Source organism: Lucilia cuprina, chromosome 6 (assembly GCF_022045245.1).
Source record: "Lucilia cuprina isolate Lc7/37 chromosome 6, ASM2204524v1, whole genome shotgun sequence".
Taxonomy (NCBI): domain Eukaryota; kingdom Metazoa; phylum Arthropoda; class Insecta; order Diptera; family Calliphoridae; genus Lucilia; species Lucilia cuprina.
The window spans coordinates 27,456,157-27,472,901 of NC_060954.1; the positions used below are offsets into that span (position 1 = coordinate 27,456,157).

The window sequence follows — 16,745 nt, forward strand, 5'->3', positions numbered from 1 at the left end:
TATAAAAGTAATACTTAAAAAACTTTTGTTATAACTAAAAACAAAAAATTTGTTTTTCTAGGTAACATGGCAAATATAAATTGTGAATATTTTAATTTTTATTTGCCACGTTTTTATAGACTTTTTAAATTATTTACTGATATACTTACATCTTCTTCATAATTTTTTTCCATACAGCTGGGTGGAACCCATTTCAATTGGAGGATTAGCTTCAATTGGAGAAATAATCACTTCACTTTCATTTGGATTTGTTATTTTGTTTAGCCTCGACACAACAGGTTGTTCATCATTTTCAGCATCGTTAGATCCCACAGAGTTTTCTTCACTTATTCGTGTTTTGGTTTCTTTCTGCGCTGTTATTTTTTCACTATTGGTCTAGATTAATTAAAATGTATTTATAGTTTTTTTATATTTATGAAATTAAAAAGTGTAAGTACTTACTGTTTTCTCCATATATGTAAATAGATGATGTTGCGTTTTCCTTCTTCACTAGTTTGTTTGTTTTTGCAACAAACGTTTGCTTTCTTTAGTTTTTACTGCGATACATAATGTAAACAAATTTGAAACAATTAGTTTTTTACATCTTAACTTAAATATGTATATGTACTTAAAACTTTTGGCATTGTGTTATTTTATTATTTTTAATATTGCGTGGATAGATTAACAATGTTGCTAATTTATTTTCGTATATAAGCGATTGAAAGAAGCGGGTAAATGGATGTATTTTGTTGGCTGATCAATTGTATACTGAATATGAATGACAATGAATGTACATAATTTTGTCAATTATTAAGAAAATAAAAAAGGATAACAACATAAGAAACAATTTGTAAAATTTCCAATAACAGGTAGTGGTTTTCGCGATTTTTTTAGACGCAAGAAAATAATAACTATAAAAAGCATGTTTCGGAGAATTATTTTTTAATGTTCAAAAGTGCACGTGTGAGCAAAATTCTTGCAATTCTACCTACTTTTTAAAATATTTATGGGCACACGTGCAAGTGTAATAAAATAAAAGGTTAATAAATACGCTACATTAATGGATTTTTCATTGACAAATTTTTATATAGGATTTCTTTACCTGTTTCTCGCAATTTTTATATACATATGCAATAAAACGCGCGTCCACTAATTAACTTGCAAATGAGAATTTTTACTGATAAAAAGAATGTGATTTTTGTTGATAATTATCAGTATTCCTTAATGCTCTCAGATTATCATTTAACATTTGGTGGTTGCTAGTTAAGCGGAATTTTTATAACAATCATTAGTAACACTCATAAACATCAGCTGTTTAATTGTAAACAAATACATATTTGATATTTACATCGAAAAATAAAAATTTTATAAAAAGTAAAAATTTTAAAAATATACTCATGGTGTAGGGTATTATATGGTCGGCCATGCCCGACTATACTTTCCTACTTGTTTAAATATCAAATTAAAAATAGGATTTATTTCTTTATTTATTATATTACATTATTTTTATAAATATATTATAATTAAAATTCTAAATAAAGAAGAAGATCCTCGCCTTCTTTCATCAGTTTTTTAAATATCAAATTAAAAATAGGAATTATTTCTTTATTTATTTTATTACATTATTTTTAAAAATATATTATAATTAAAATTCTAAATAAATAAGAAGATCCTCGTCTTCCTTTATCAGTTCTTCATATTCCTTTGGAACTGTTGCTAAAATATTCTTATTAGCCTCTGGCGTGTTGAAAATATTTAGAAGATCCTCTTCTTTTTTCATTAGCTCTTCGTACTACTCTGGAATACTGTTTTTGATCTCTGGAGAAAAATTTCTTATTTAAGCTTTTGTTAACCTCTTTTAATGATAATATAGTTTGTGGAGTATTATTTGTTGTATTATTAATACTTAAATTTGTATCCTTCACATATGATGAATCCATAAGTTCCTTAAATTTCATATTCAGCAGTACACAATACTTTTGAAGACTTCTCCAAATTTGAAATATTTTACTTTTTACGTTTTATAATATTTTGATCAATTATACCATGTTTATTATACCCTACACCACTTTGGTGGGGAGGGTATATTGGGTTTGTGCTGATGTTTGTAACGCACAATAATATTGGTCCTATACCCACCGTAAAGTATACCAATCGGCTTAGAATCATTTTCTGAGTCGATTTAGCGATGTCCGTCCGTCTGTCCGTCCATGTAAACCTTGTAATCAAACTACAGGTCGCAATTTTTAAGATAATTCAATGAAATTTGGTATATAATCTTATATTGTCCCAGGGGCGAAGCCTATTGAAAATGGTTAAGATTGGTCTATTATTTCACCTAGCCCCCATACAACTAAACCCCCGAATAGGGCTTGTAAACCTAGTAATCAAACTACAGATCGCAATTTTGGAGATAATTCAATGAAATTTGGCACATGATCATTTATGGTATCGTAGACGAAGCCTATTGAAAATGGTTAACATCGGCCCATTATTTCACCTAGGCCCCATACAACTGAACCCCTCAATATTCAATAAAAAATTCAATAAAATTTGGCAATCGATCTTCTATTATACCACAGACGAAGCCTGTTGAAAATGGTTTACATCGGTCCATTATTTAACCTAGCTCCCATACAAATGAACCCGCCGAATAGGGCTTTTAAGTTCATAATTGTGTTTAATACACTCGTATCTGGACAAAAACCTGCCAAACCAAGTTTTATACTAGCCTTGATGACTTAGAAACGATAAAGTTTAATAATTGCTTAAATTTTATATTTAACCTTAAATATATTTTTTTACAGACATCGAATATGTGAAATAACATATTTACTCTCCCTTGGAATAAGCCGTGGCGTGGCGGGAGGGCTTAAGTACTTCTTAACTTTTAAAATATTTAATTCAAAACTTAGAAGGAAACTAATTATTCCGAGAAATACACTGTGGTGTAGGGTATTATATGGTCGGGCTTGACCGACTATAACATTCTTACTTGTTAATTAATGTAAATGAAATATCTGATAATCCTACAATCCATTCACCATTTAAGTTTACCGTTATTTTAACAAGTTTGTAAACGTACTTGGAGAGTTGTTATAAATATGCACTGAATCATTACTTAATATTATTATTACTTAATATTATATTATTATTAATATTATTTCGATGAATCCATGAATTTTACTTCTTTCCAAATCCTAACCATTTTACAAATAATTTACCCCACGACGCTTTAACACCTTTTCGACCAAAAAAATATTTGGAACTTTAGTTTTTAATAATTCCTCATAAAATCCGCCTTTTATTATATTTCCATTTAGATCAACAAGCTTGTAAGTTATAGGATTTGTAACATAAATTTTGTTTACTTTAAAAACTTCTGAAGACCAATTTGGCGTATAACCTTTTTCAAAAACATTTTTATATATGTTTTTTTTTTTAACAAAATCATTTATATTATATTTTACTTGTTTCCACATTTTTCTTTTTAATGTTCTATTAAATCGCTATATTATTGATGCCTTCATATTGAAATAATTATGATAACGATTAATAGTGACCGACCGAACGTTCGGGTACGGGTTCGGAGTTCGGCCAATGTTTGGTGTTCGGCGAAATTTTGACCGAACACCGAACTTTTTATAAAAAATCTTTATTTATCATATTTTTACATCATCAAAAAGTTTTAAAAATGCTTTGATACATACATACATACTGGCTGTACAATAAATTTCCGATATACATAGGTACAAAACACCTTTTTAACTGTTCGTTTTTTCGGCTGATTTGAAAAACAGTTAACCAGAAAGAGATTAAAAAGCTAAGAAAAAGTATATTATCTTTATATTATATGTATTTTTTAGAAACTGTAATTTTACTGATTCGATAAAGTTTATTTTGATTTCAATACATATTTAAACGAAATTTCGATTACCTTGAATCATAATATGATCATTTATAACAATATTATGATAAATACAAAAATATCATGATGAAATATTTTGACGATATTTAATCATAATAAAAATATTTAATCACATACAAATGTTACAAATAACAACAATTTGTTTAGACTACAATCATAATTTTCACCACAACCATGTTTTTTTCTGCGTGCTCTTACAGCGAATTATATCATTGTCAATGAATCGTTAAAAAATAAAGGTATTAAGATATATGCATTTCACAAAAATAGTTAGAAATGTATCACTCTCTAATAATTGACCCAATTGCTAATTAAAGGCCCTTTTCAAAAAATTTTCCGGATGTTCATACTTTGGTTTTAGGTTAGGTTGATAGGAGGATATATACTACATCAAATCCGAAGAAATACACCTAGGCCACAATCGGGCCTGTTGTGCGCTCTTTATCGTGTTCAGAAACTCAGTATCCTGAACGTAACTCCTAATAATCTTCCAATCAGTGTTAGTCAGGAATGTTATTTCCGGAATAACATCACTTCCAAGATACTTGGATCTAACTTCGAATAATGCCTGACAGTGGCTTCTGGATCTTCAATATAGAATCCCAGCCCCACTTTATCCCCCAATTTACAGCCATCCGTCTAACAACGGATTCCTACTGGTATTTGTTCTAATGTTCCGCTCGACCTTTTATCTGGAATCAGCGTTTCAAAGTTTCCGACATATTCTGTGTCTGGTATTCGATCAGGTACATCCGATGATTGTGTATAACCTTCCAATGTGTCCAGTATATATTGATGACGTGTCCTATAACCGCTTTTGGACAGTTCACCTAAAGTAACGATCCGTTCGGCTGTAAGCGCCGCCTCATATCTTAAATATGTTTTAATGGGTGGAATATCTAGCAACGTTTCCAGAGCTTTGGTTGAAGTAGTACACATGGCACCACTTATACCCAAGCAGCATGTACGCTGAAATGTTATAAATTTATTACTATTTAATCATAAATGCATTTTTCATTTAAGAAAAAAGTTCGTCTTCACCGAACTTTGAAAATCGAACATTCAAATTTACCGAAGTTCGGGTTCGGTGTTCGGTACCGAACCAAATTCAAAGTTCGGTCGGACCCTAAGAATTAATGTTAAGTTCTTTCATAACAGCTTTAAAGTGCTTATTATAAAATTCTTTTCCTTGATCTGAATGTATATTTTTGGGAGATTTTCCATTAATTAATTTTACAATATGTTTTAATGATTTCGATATTTCTATTTCACTTTTACTTTGCAATTGGTATTATCTCCACTAAGTTTATTTGCCATGAATCTAAAATGACCTTTTGAATAAATCGACGTCGTTTGAAATTTTTTCTTGCTTGATGATGAAGCTCATTTATAAGAATTTGTTTACTCATATTTATAATAAGAATGTATTGCTTTGATTCATTTCAATGTTATTTATGAAAGTGTAAACATGTTTCATCAGTTTATATGGTTTGTGGCAATGAATATTAAGAAATTGGGGCTTGTGAGTTGGTACGTAAAGGAGTTGTCATTCGGTACCTAACTCTACCCTTCAAACATTTAAAAGAGAAAACTATTGCGCATCACCCCAGACGCCACGTCAGGAACACTTCTGGACGATTGTCAGACGAGAACGCACATTTAAAAAAACAAAATACAGTATACGTTTTAGTGACTTCTGTATGAAAGTTGGGTGAGAACACACATTTTACAATAACAAAATACATTGTTTCCTAATTTGTATCCTCTTGATTTGTATGTTTATGTCACTTCTGGAAGACAGTTTGAAGAGTGTTCACATTAATGTTGTATTTTATTCATCTGGAAGTGTGGATTGTAGTCACTTCTGTACAATTGTCAGACGAGAGCACATATTTTACAAAAACAAAATACATTGATTTCTAGTTTTCGCCGTCTGGAAGTATACTTTTAGGTTACCTCCGGATGATAGTAAGAAGAGTACACAAACAAAAAAATATATATACTCCATTTTTTAGCGTGAAAAAAATAAATAAATAATGCAGAAATTTTGCTAAGTTCAGTGATGTTTTGTGTTTTGTTCAGTCATGTTCAGTTTTAATTATTCATCGTAAAACTTAAATGAGTTATTGAATTTAATGTTCATAGAAAAATAGTGTAATTAAAATATTGTGAATCTTAAGTAATAAAAAACAATATGACAGCGTTGTGTTAAAAATCAACTGTTAATAAACATTTAAGAAGGTTTTCTTAATTGGCGAAGTGTATTAAATATATATCAAAAAGTATAAGAAGGGATTATATAAATAAAATTAAAAAGTAAGTTGTCATATTAAAATACTATTTTAGGAATATGTTAACAACTCTTAACGGCGAATCCGAATCTTAAATACCCTCCACCAGCTACTTCTATGTTATTACTATTCTAATTTATGAAATATTTGTAGAAATAAGTTTTCTCATGTCTTTAATAGAAAAAATACCAAAAGTTAAATCTATTACAATTCCAAAATTTATTGAACATTATTAATTTAGTAATTTGCATGTATGTATGTGTGTGAAAGATTTAGAGATTTTCAAAATACAAATACATATATAATTTTGTTCTACATGAAATTTTGTTCCACACAAATTGATAATGCTCTTTAAATACGGTTAAAGCGCTTTTAGGGGCTGGACCTAGTATAGGAAAAATAGAAGTATACAAAACTAATATTTTTGCCAAATTATGTATCAATAGCTTAATTTGGTAATATGTAATGTGCGTTTAAGAGATTTTCGTAAAAGGGCTTTGCATGGGAGCTATGACCAATTATGGACCGATCGGAAAAGATTTTGTGGTAATATTTCTTTATGTGAGAACAATGCTTGCACCAAATTTTATATGGATATCTTAATTTAGTAATGAATTATTTTCGTTTAAGTGATTTTCGGGAGAGGACCTTGTATGGGAGTTATGACCAATTATGGACCGATCCAAAAAAAAACTTTCATTGTAATATTTCTGTATATAAGAACAATAATTGTATATCGATATTCTTATTTAATAAGTTATGCGCGTTTAAGTGATTTTCGGGAGGGGACTTGCATGGGAGCTATAACCAAATATGGACCGATCCAAAAAAGCTTTCACTGTAATATTTCTGTATATAAGAACAATACTTGTACTAAATTTTATATCTATATCTTAATTTGGTAATGAGTTATGTGCGTTTAAGTGATTTTCGGGAGGGGACCTTGTATGGGAGCTATGACCAATTATGGACCGATACAAAAAAGCTTTTACTGTACTATTTCTATATATAAGAACAATACTTGTACCAAATTTTATATCGATATCTTAATTTAGTAATGAGTTATGCTCGTTTAACTGATTTTCGGGAGGGAACCTTGTGAACCCTCTGAATAAACTCTATTGTCATGAAATTTTTATTTCTTAAATTTGGTGAAGATATCGACATTACAACGGAAGTTATTAACAAAAAACCAAATTTCCGGGAATATGTACTTTTGTATGGGAGGTATATGAAATTGTGGACCGATTCTGGCGATTTTACGCAGAGATTAAGCTCTTGTGTGGAAACAAATGTGAGAAAATTACATCAGAATATGTAAAAAATGCTCATTTTTTTCGAGGTTGTTTCAAATTTTGATTCATAACTTTTCCCGATGTGAACCGATTTTGCCCATTTTCAATACCAAACAACTTAGGAAAACAAAGAACATTGGGCGAATTTCGTTAAATTCTATTGCTTCGTTTTATCGTGAGCGTGTTTTACACAGACAGACGGGCATAGCTAAATCGACTCAGAATTTGATAAGGATCCAGAATATATATATACTTTGTTGGGTCTCAGATGAATATTTCTTGGTGTTACACACGGAATGACAAAGTTATATATATATACCCTCTATCACCACTGATGGTGGTGGAGGGTATAAAAAAGTCTAATATGTTTAACTAAAAATGTTTTCATATTAAATTTCGACTCTCTCTTAATTCGTTTAGGAGGTATAAGCATTTAAAGACTTTTTCAAGTTGTACATTTCGGCTTTCATTTGATGAACATTGCATTTTTAACATATTTAGATTTATTTGAGTTAAATCTTAACTTTCAATATTTTTAAAACTATTTGCGCGTTTAGGTCTGGAATCATTATATTGAAATTAATACTACTGTTTTATACATAAATTATTTTTTGACTTGGGTCACTCGACACGAAATTGCCCATATAAGATATTTAATATTGAAATCAGATAGTTTTAAACCCACCTTTTTTAAATAAATACTTACAATTTTATTAATTTTCATATAGCTTTGGATTTAATTATTCTAATTATAGGACTTTTTTAGTTATTAACACCAGGTCTTTCTATGACCTATCATATGATACCAATATTCTTAATATTTAGCATGCCGTTTCCAAGATATTGAACCTAGGTATTAGAAGAGAGCAAACAAAAACAAGTAGGAAAGTATAGTCGGGCATGGCCGACCAACTAATACCCTACACCATGACTATATTTATTTTTTTTATAAAAAATCTTTTATGTTGAATATTACCATAATTCCAAAATATTTAAGCAAATATTAAGCAAAAATATCCAAATGAGTCTTTATATAGGTCATATATGGGCCGATCCTCGGTAAATTTGGAAAAAGGATATATTTTTAAATAACAGTTAATTTTGTTAAGTTTCATTGCGATACAAATGATTACAAATCAATTTTAGACGTTTAAGACATTTTTGAAGAGGGGTTTGTATGGGGGCTAGGGTTAAATAAGGGCCGATCCTTACGAAAATCTGCAGTGTCATTTATACTTATACAATACTTATTTGTGCCAATTTTTAGAGAGATAAAATAATATTTGACGTAATTATGGCATAAAAAGTTCAAATCGGGAGGTACGGTTGTATGGGGGCTAGGTGAAATAATGGACCGATTTCAACCATTTTCAATAGGCTTCGTCCTTGTGCCAAAAAACATGCTTGGTCCAAATTTCATCGAATTATCTTGAAAATTGCGGCCTGTACCTTGCGCACAAGGTTTACATGGACAGCCAGCCAGCCGGACGGACGGACGGACATGTCTTAATCGACTCAAAAAATGATTCTGAATCGATCGGTATACTTAAAGGTGGGTATTGGACCAATATTTTTGTATGTTACAAACATCAGCACAAACTTATAATACCTTCCCCACTATAGTGGTGTAGGGTATAAACAGTATTGCAATATTAGTGTCAAAAGCAATATCCCGTTTAGGGTCGTTAAGGTGTTTCTATCGTTAGTGACTGAAAATAATTTAAAAAATAATCCATGACTTAGTAATTTCAGATCTTTATAGACGGTTTAATTCCAAGTTATTGAAAAAATGTTCATGAAAGGTAATGTTTTTATTGATTCAGAACAATAAATAAATAAATTTATTAATTTTTATTTATTTTATTTTTTAGAAAGCAGTAGGTAATATTGTACCCCCTATTAAAATATTTCTAACCGAATTAAAATATAAAAAAGGAATCTGGTAAGTTATATATGTCTTATTTCATCACGTGGTTCTATTAAAAATGTCGATTATTTGCAGAAAATGTAAAAAATGGATCTGACCGTTTAAACTTTGGTGGGAAATGTATTGGTCACAAGAGAACTCTATTTTTATTGCTTCCTAAAGTATAACAGGTAATTTCAATATATACAAAAGTATGTATATTCAATAATAATTATAACATTATTTTTGTTATTTCGTTAAAGGATTAATTCGCTCAAAAATATAACTCATTTGATGGATTGATCATAAAATTTTTGTAGTATAAAACAAGTAGGAAAGTATAGTCGGGCATGGCCGACCATATGATACCCTACACCATGAGTATATTTTTACAATTTTTACTTTTATAAAATTTTTATTTTTAGTAAAATTATTCTAAATTTTTGATACATATGTACATTAGACCGACTCACTCTGTATGGAAAGCAAAAACGTGTTTTTGTTACCCCTCCCAAAATTTACCTTCCTTTGTTTTATGATGATTCCCAAAATATTTTAAGTGACCGCTGGACCAAATTAAAAAAAGGTATTTTGGAATTATTTTTTTTTTTTAATTTTTGTTTGTTTTGAAACAAAATATCCAATACGGGGTATCGTTTAAAAGGTAATGATGTATTAATCATAAATAACCGTTTGCTTATAATTGTCATATTCCAAATATTTAAAATTGTTATGTTTTTACTAAGAAAAATGAAATATATGCACAATTTTGCAAATTTTGCGCACCACTAGACTTGGCTTATATATTGCTTAAGAAATGCTGTTTAATTTAAAACAAAATAACTAAAAAGGGACTTTTTTGTAACCGGTTCAGCTCACAAACGGCCATCGATAGACTAGAAATATTTTGGGAACCTTTATAAAAAATAACAAAGATTTTTTGAAGCTGGATAAAATATTGAATTTAACATGAAGAATCGTGTTCCCATACGATATTTTCTTTAAAACTGTCCAGCTCACGAATGGACAATAATTAACCGAAAATATTTTGGGTAACATCATATTACATAACGGCGAATATTATAAGGGGGGTAACTCAAGCACCATTTCTTGTGAGTCGGTCTAATGTACATATATCATTTTTTAGATTAGATTGTTAAATCAATTATATTTTCTACTAAGTATTTTAATTTCAATTCAATAAAAACTATAAAATTTCATTTTATTTAGATTTATTTTTATAGATTATATTTTGGTGAGTATACAAGTAAAAGAAGAGAAAACTCATCTTCTAGAAGACGAGAATACTCATCTTATAGAAGAAGAGAATACTCATCTTCAAGAAGAAGAGAATACTCTTCTTCTAGAAGAAGAGAAAACTCATCTTCTTGAAGATGAGTATTCTCTATCAATTAATTATCAATTAATTAATTAATTATCAATTAAATTAATTATATTTTCTACTATTTTAATTTCAATTAATTCAATAAAAACTATAAAATATCATTTTATTTAGATTTATTTTTATAGATTTTATTTTGGTGAGTATACAAGTAGAAGAAGAGAAAACGGCATCAGTTCTCCCCGACTGGTGACAAGAATTCTTATACTTACGCAACATCGCTGGCGAGCTTTTAGCACGTTTGGAAGTTTCACACGGGTAACTTCCGCAATAGAAAATGTTTGTAGGCGTAAAGCATTATGATTGCACTTTAATTTGGTATATCATTTGTGGCATAATGTGTTCGTCTAAAAAATGGTCAATTTGAAGGATCGGTAGAATTGTTGTTCTATGTTTAAAAACGCTGTGATTTGAGGTTCCAATATGGCTGCAAATAACTTTGACAGTTTTCATGTCAGGACAATCGTTTATGCATCATTTTAAAGCATTACTGTTGCACTTTGTTTAGGTGTATAATTTGTGGCATAATGAATTTTTACAAAAATTGGATACATCGGTAATTTAAGGCTCCGATATGGTTGCAAATAAATTTTATAGTATTCATGTTATAGCAATCGTTTATATATCTTTTTATTGCATTATCGTTGCCATTTGTTTTGGTATATAATTTGTTGCATGATATATTTTTAGAAAATTGCTAACTGGATAGATCGGTAGAATTATTTCACAGCTTTAAAAACGCGGTAATTTAAGGTTCCGATATGGCTGCAATTAACATTGACAGTTTTCACGCTATGACATTCAATTAGGCATCATTTTAAAGCATTATGATTGCACTTTAATATGGTATATCATTTGTAGCGTAATGAATGTTTTTACAAATTGGTCAATTTGATAGATCGGTAGAATTATTGTTCTATGCTTAATAAACGCTGTAATCTGATGTTAAAATATGGTTGCAATTAACTTTGGCAGTTTTCGTGCTAGTACAGTCGTTTATTCACCATTTAAAAGCATTAAAATTGCCATTTGTTTTGGTATATAATTTATTGCATAATGTATTTTTAGAAAATGGCCAATTGGATAGATCGGTAGTATTAATTTCCCAGGTTTAAAAAGGCGGTAATTTGAAGTTCCGATATTGTTGTAAATAACTTTGACAGTTTTCATGCTATGACAGTCATTTATGCATCATTTTAGAGCATTATGATTGCACTTTTATTTTGTATATCATTTGTAGCATAGTATTTTCGTCTAAAAAATGGTCAATTTGATGGATCGGTAGAATTATTGTTCTATGTTTAAAAACGCGGTAATTTGTGTTTCCGATATGGTTGCAAATAACATTGAGAGTTCTCATGCTATGACAGTCATTTATCCATCATTTTAAAGCATTAGGATTGCACTTTAATATTGTATATCATTTGTAACATAATGTGTGTTTTTACAAATTGGTCAATTTGATAGATCGGTAGAATTATTGTTCTATATATCAAACGCAGTAATCTGAGGTTCCGATATGACTGCAATTAAATTTAGCAGTTTTCGTGCTACGACAATCGTTTATGCATAATTTTAAAGCATTACGATTAAAATTGGTACATAATTTATTGCATAATGTATTTTTAGAGAATGGCCAATTGTATAGATCGATAGTATTATTTTCCCAGGTTTAAAAAGGCGGTAATTTGAGGTTCCGATATGGCTGTGAAAAACTTTGACAGTTTTCATGCTATGACATTCATTTATGCATCATTTTAGAGCATTATGATTGCACTTTAATTTTGTATATCATTTGTGGCATAATCTTTTCGTCTAAAAAATGGTCAATTTGATGTATTGGTAGAATTATTGTTCTATGTTAAAAAACGCTGTAATTTGAGGTTCCGATATGGTTGCAAATAACATTGAGAGTTATCATGCTATGACAGTCATTTATCTTTTATTTTAAAGCATTTAATATGGTATATCATTTGTAGCATAATGTGTGATTTACAAATTGGTCAATTTTCTAGATCGGTAGAATTATTGTTCTATGTGTAATAAACGCGGTAATCTGATTCCGATATAGTTGCAATTAACTTTGGCAGTTTTCTTGCTAGGACAGTCGTTTATGCACCATTTTAAAGCATTAAAAATGCCATTTGTTTTGGTATATAATTTATTGTATAATATATTTTTAGAAAATGGCCAATTGGATAAATCGATAGAATTATTTTCCCAGGTTTGAAAAGGCGGTAATTTGAGGTTCCGAAATGGTTGTGAATAACTTTGACAATTTTCATGCTATGACAGTCATTTATGCATCATTTTAAAGCATTATGATTGCACTTTAATATGGTATATCATTTGTAGCATAATGTGTGTTTTTACAAATTGGCCAATTTGATGAATCGGTAGAATTATTGTTCTATGTATCAAATGCAGTAATCTGAGGTTCCGATATGGCTGCAATTAACTGTGGCAATTTTCGTGCTAGGACATTCGTTTACGCACCATTTTAAAGCATTAAAATTGTCATTTGTTTTGGTATATAATTTATTGCATGATGTATTTTTAGAAAATGTCCAATTGGATAGATCGGTAGTATTATTTTCCCAGGTTTAAAAAGGCGGTAATTTGAGGTTCCGATATGGTTGGTTGAAAGTATGGTTGAAAGTTTTCATGCTATGGTATATCATTTGTGGCATAATCCTTTCGTCTAAAAAATTGTCAATTTGAAGGATCGGTAAAATTGCCTATGTTAAATACTATGTTTAAAAACGCTGTGATTTGAGGTTCCGATATGGTTGCAAATAACTTTGACAGTTTTCATGCCAGGACAATCGTTTATGCATAATTTTAAAGCTTTATTTGATGTATAATTTGTGGCATAATGAGTTTTTACAAAAATAGGATAGATCGGCATATTTATTGGTACAGGATTAGAAATACGGTAATTTAAGTCTCCGATATGGTTGCAAATATCATTTATAGTTTTCATGTTATTGCAGTCGTTTATATATCTTTTTATTGCATTATAGTTGCCATTTGTTTTGGTATATAATTTATTGCATAATGTATTTTTAGAAAATGGTCAATTGGATAGATCGCTAGAATTATTTTCCCAGGTATAAAAAGGCGGTAATTTGAGGTTCCGATATAACAGTTTTCATGCTATGATAGTCATTTATGCATCATTTTAGAGCATTTTGATTGCACTTTAATTTGGTATATCATTTGCGGCATAATGTGTTCGTCTAAAAAATGGTCAATTTGATTTATCGGTAGAATTATTGTTCCATGTTTAAAAACGCGGTAATATGAGGTTCCGATATGGTTGCAAATAACATTGACAGTTTTCATGCTATGACAGTCATTCATTTTATTTGAGGTTCCGATATGGTTGCAAATAACTTTGACAGTTTTCATGCCAGGACAATCGTTTATGCATATTTTAAAGCTTTATTTGATGTATAATTTGTGGCATAATGAGTTTTTACAAAAATAGGATAGATCGGCATATTTATTGGTACAGGATTAGAAATACGGTAATTTAAGTTTTTCTTCTTAGAATTAACAAATTTGAAAAATGATTTTGGATTTCGTTTAAAGTTGATCTTCATTGTGTTAAGGTAATTATTATAACATGATTTATTAAGGATATTGTATTCAGCACGGGTAATAGAGTATCTCATATAATCAATGTAAGAACCGGATTGTCTAAATTTTTTATAGCATTTATTCTTCCTATTTTTTGCGTAAGCCAGTTGTTTATTGTTCCATGGTGGACCGGATAGATTTTCAGATTTTCGCAAAGGAACACATAAATTGAGGAAATTATTTAGCTTCATATAAAAGGCTTTTAACTTATCATCAACATTTGTATGACATGAAAATAAGTATTGCCAATTTGTATCGAGTAGTAGTTCATTTAACTTATTATAGTTGGCATGTTTAAATGAAAATACTTTTTCATTTTTGCTGGACGAAGGCGTTGAAAAATTTAGTGGAATGGATGTTCTTAATTCAATTGTTGGATGATAACGATCTTCTGGACATGAAATAGGAGATGAGCGTTTAATAAAACTATTTGACACATCATTTACGAATATTAAGTCCAATATTTTTGAATATTCGTTACGAATGCCATTAATTTGGAATAGACCCATATCATATAGGATATTAAAAAAATCATCAAAATTAGAATTCTGCCTCGTCTGAATGAGATATCCATCATCTGGTAAGAATTTCCACTCTGTTGAGGGCAGATTGAAGTCTCCAAAGATAAAAAGAGAGTCTCCATCTTTTGAAGAACGAGCTACAGATCTGATAGCTTCAGCATGCTTACCGTATAAAGATTGATGAGAGGAAGGAGGAATATACGAACAAGAAATAAATAATTGATAACCATTAATTTTAATAGAAACGGATAAGTATAAATTCAATATCATCATGAGGAGATTCCATGACTACGAGTTCAGATGATAAATTACATGAAACAGCAATTAGGACACCACCTCCTGTAGTATTGTTACCACGATCACGACGGTAGATATTAAATTTATTGCAAAGAATTTCAGTATTCAGAAAATTTTTTTTAGCCATGTTTCCGTAAATATTAATATTTGTTGATCAATATTGAAACTATTCATATACAACGTTGTTAACTTTGTTCTTAATCCTCGAACATTTTGATAGACGATGGACAAGTAATCATTAATTAGTTTTTTGGAATAAAAGATTCACGCTGTGGAAGAGCAGCAATGGTTTGAGGTCTGGACCTGTAAATATATTCCCGGACCAGAGTATTTATTGGCCAGAAATTCGGATCAAGCAATCTTTCGAAGTGATTCATAGAAACTGTAATCTTAAAAGATGATATTGATCTCGGTTGAGAAAAATTAAATTTTTGTATTGATATGTCAGCATCATTACCAAGTTTATTTTTTATGTAGAAATCAACTGAATCGGAAGTAGTATCGCTTGCTAGACGAGAAATGAATATTGTCTTTTTTGGAGGAATTGCTCGGAGAGGAATAATTTCAGTATTTATCAATTGCAGAGGATTATCAACAATCGGATTAGTCACATTAGTAGTTACATTGGCAGAACGTAAAACTGCGTCAGCATAACTAAGATGTGAGTTATTACTACTTAATTCAGTAATATTGGATATAGGAACAGTTAGATCAGATGCAGTGTTACACGAAGGTACAGAAACAGAAATATTAGTTAATGGAACGTTTGGATCAGATGCAGTGTTACACGGAGGTGCAGACACAGTTGGTTGATCATCACGTTTTTCCTTGGTTAAGTTTCTTGCCGATTTACGTCGTTTGGGAGAAGATTGCGGAGTAGATTTTAAATTATCTAGAGATTTAAAATCATCGAACAATTTTCCGTATGCGGAAATGCGTTCATTTAATTTAACGGCTTCATCTTGAATTTCGGCGAATTTCTTTTTAGTCTCTTGGAAAAATCGATAATAGTTTACACCAAATTTTCTACAACTTTCACAGCACCAATGTAAACCTTTATTTTTAGAAACAGCTTCTGATACTAGCCCTGAAAGTCCACTGCATTTAAAGTGACAACATTCATGGCACAGCCAACAGACCACCATTCTATCATCTTCACCTTTAATATTACAATTTTTTAATAAACAAGCCATTTTTTAAAAAATTAGTATGTATTATTTTGCACAGTGTAGAAACAAGATAAATCAGATGGCAACTTTATCATTTGACAAGCAAACAAAAGAGATGATCAATGTTTGTTGTTGTAGTAAAGAAAAATAAAACAAAAGGAATAAGAGAATGGTACTTAATTTGTATTATGTTGTTGTTATAAACGTGTAGATGAGTACCAGTAGAGAAATTGATGATCAATTATTTATCACTGTTGTTGTAAGCTTTTCTTTATATTTCTTTTATGTTTTATTAAATGTTTTCGGATCAAAATT

General features: G+C 29.9%; 1 protein-coding gene across 1 annotated transcript; it reads right to left on the minus strand.

The window, feature by feature from the left end:
* Nucleotides 1-15,503: 15,503 nt before the first annotated feature.
* LOC124420597 lies at nucleotides 15,504-16,406 on the minus strand. The gene has a single exon (XM_046954057.1). It carries the CDS (start codon nucleotides 16,404-16,406, stop codon nucleotides 15,504-15,506), a length of 903 nt encoding a protein of 300 aa, XP_046810013.1.
* Nucleotides 16,407-16,745: the final 339 nt, after the last annotated feature.

Bases quoted from the DNA above. Each gene is read 5' to 3' on its own strand.
- LOC124420597 (XM_046954057.1), bottom strand. From the start codon at position 16,406: ATGGTGGTCTGTTGGCTGTGCCATGAATGTTGTCACTTTAAATGCAGT.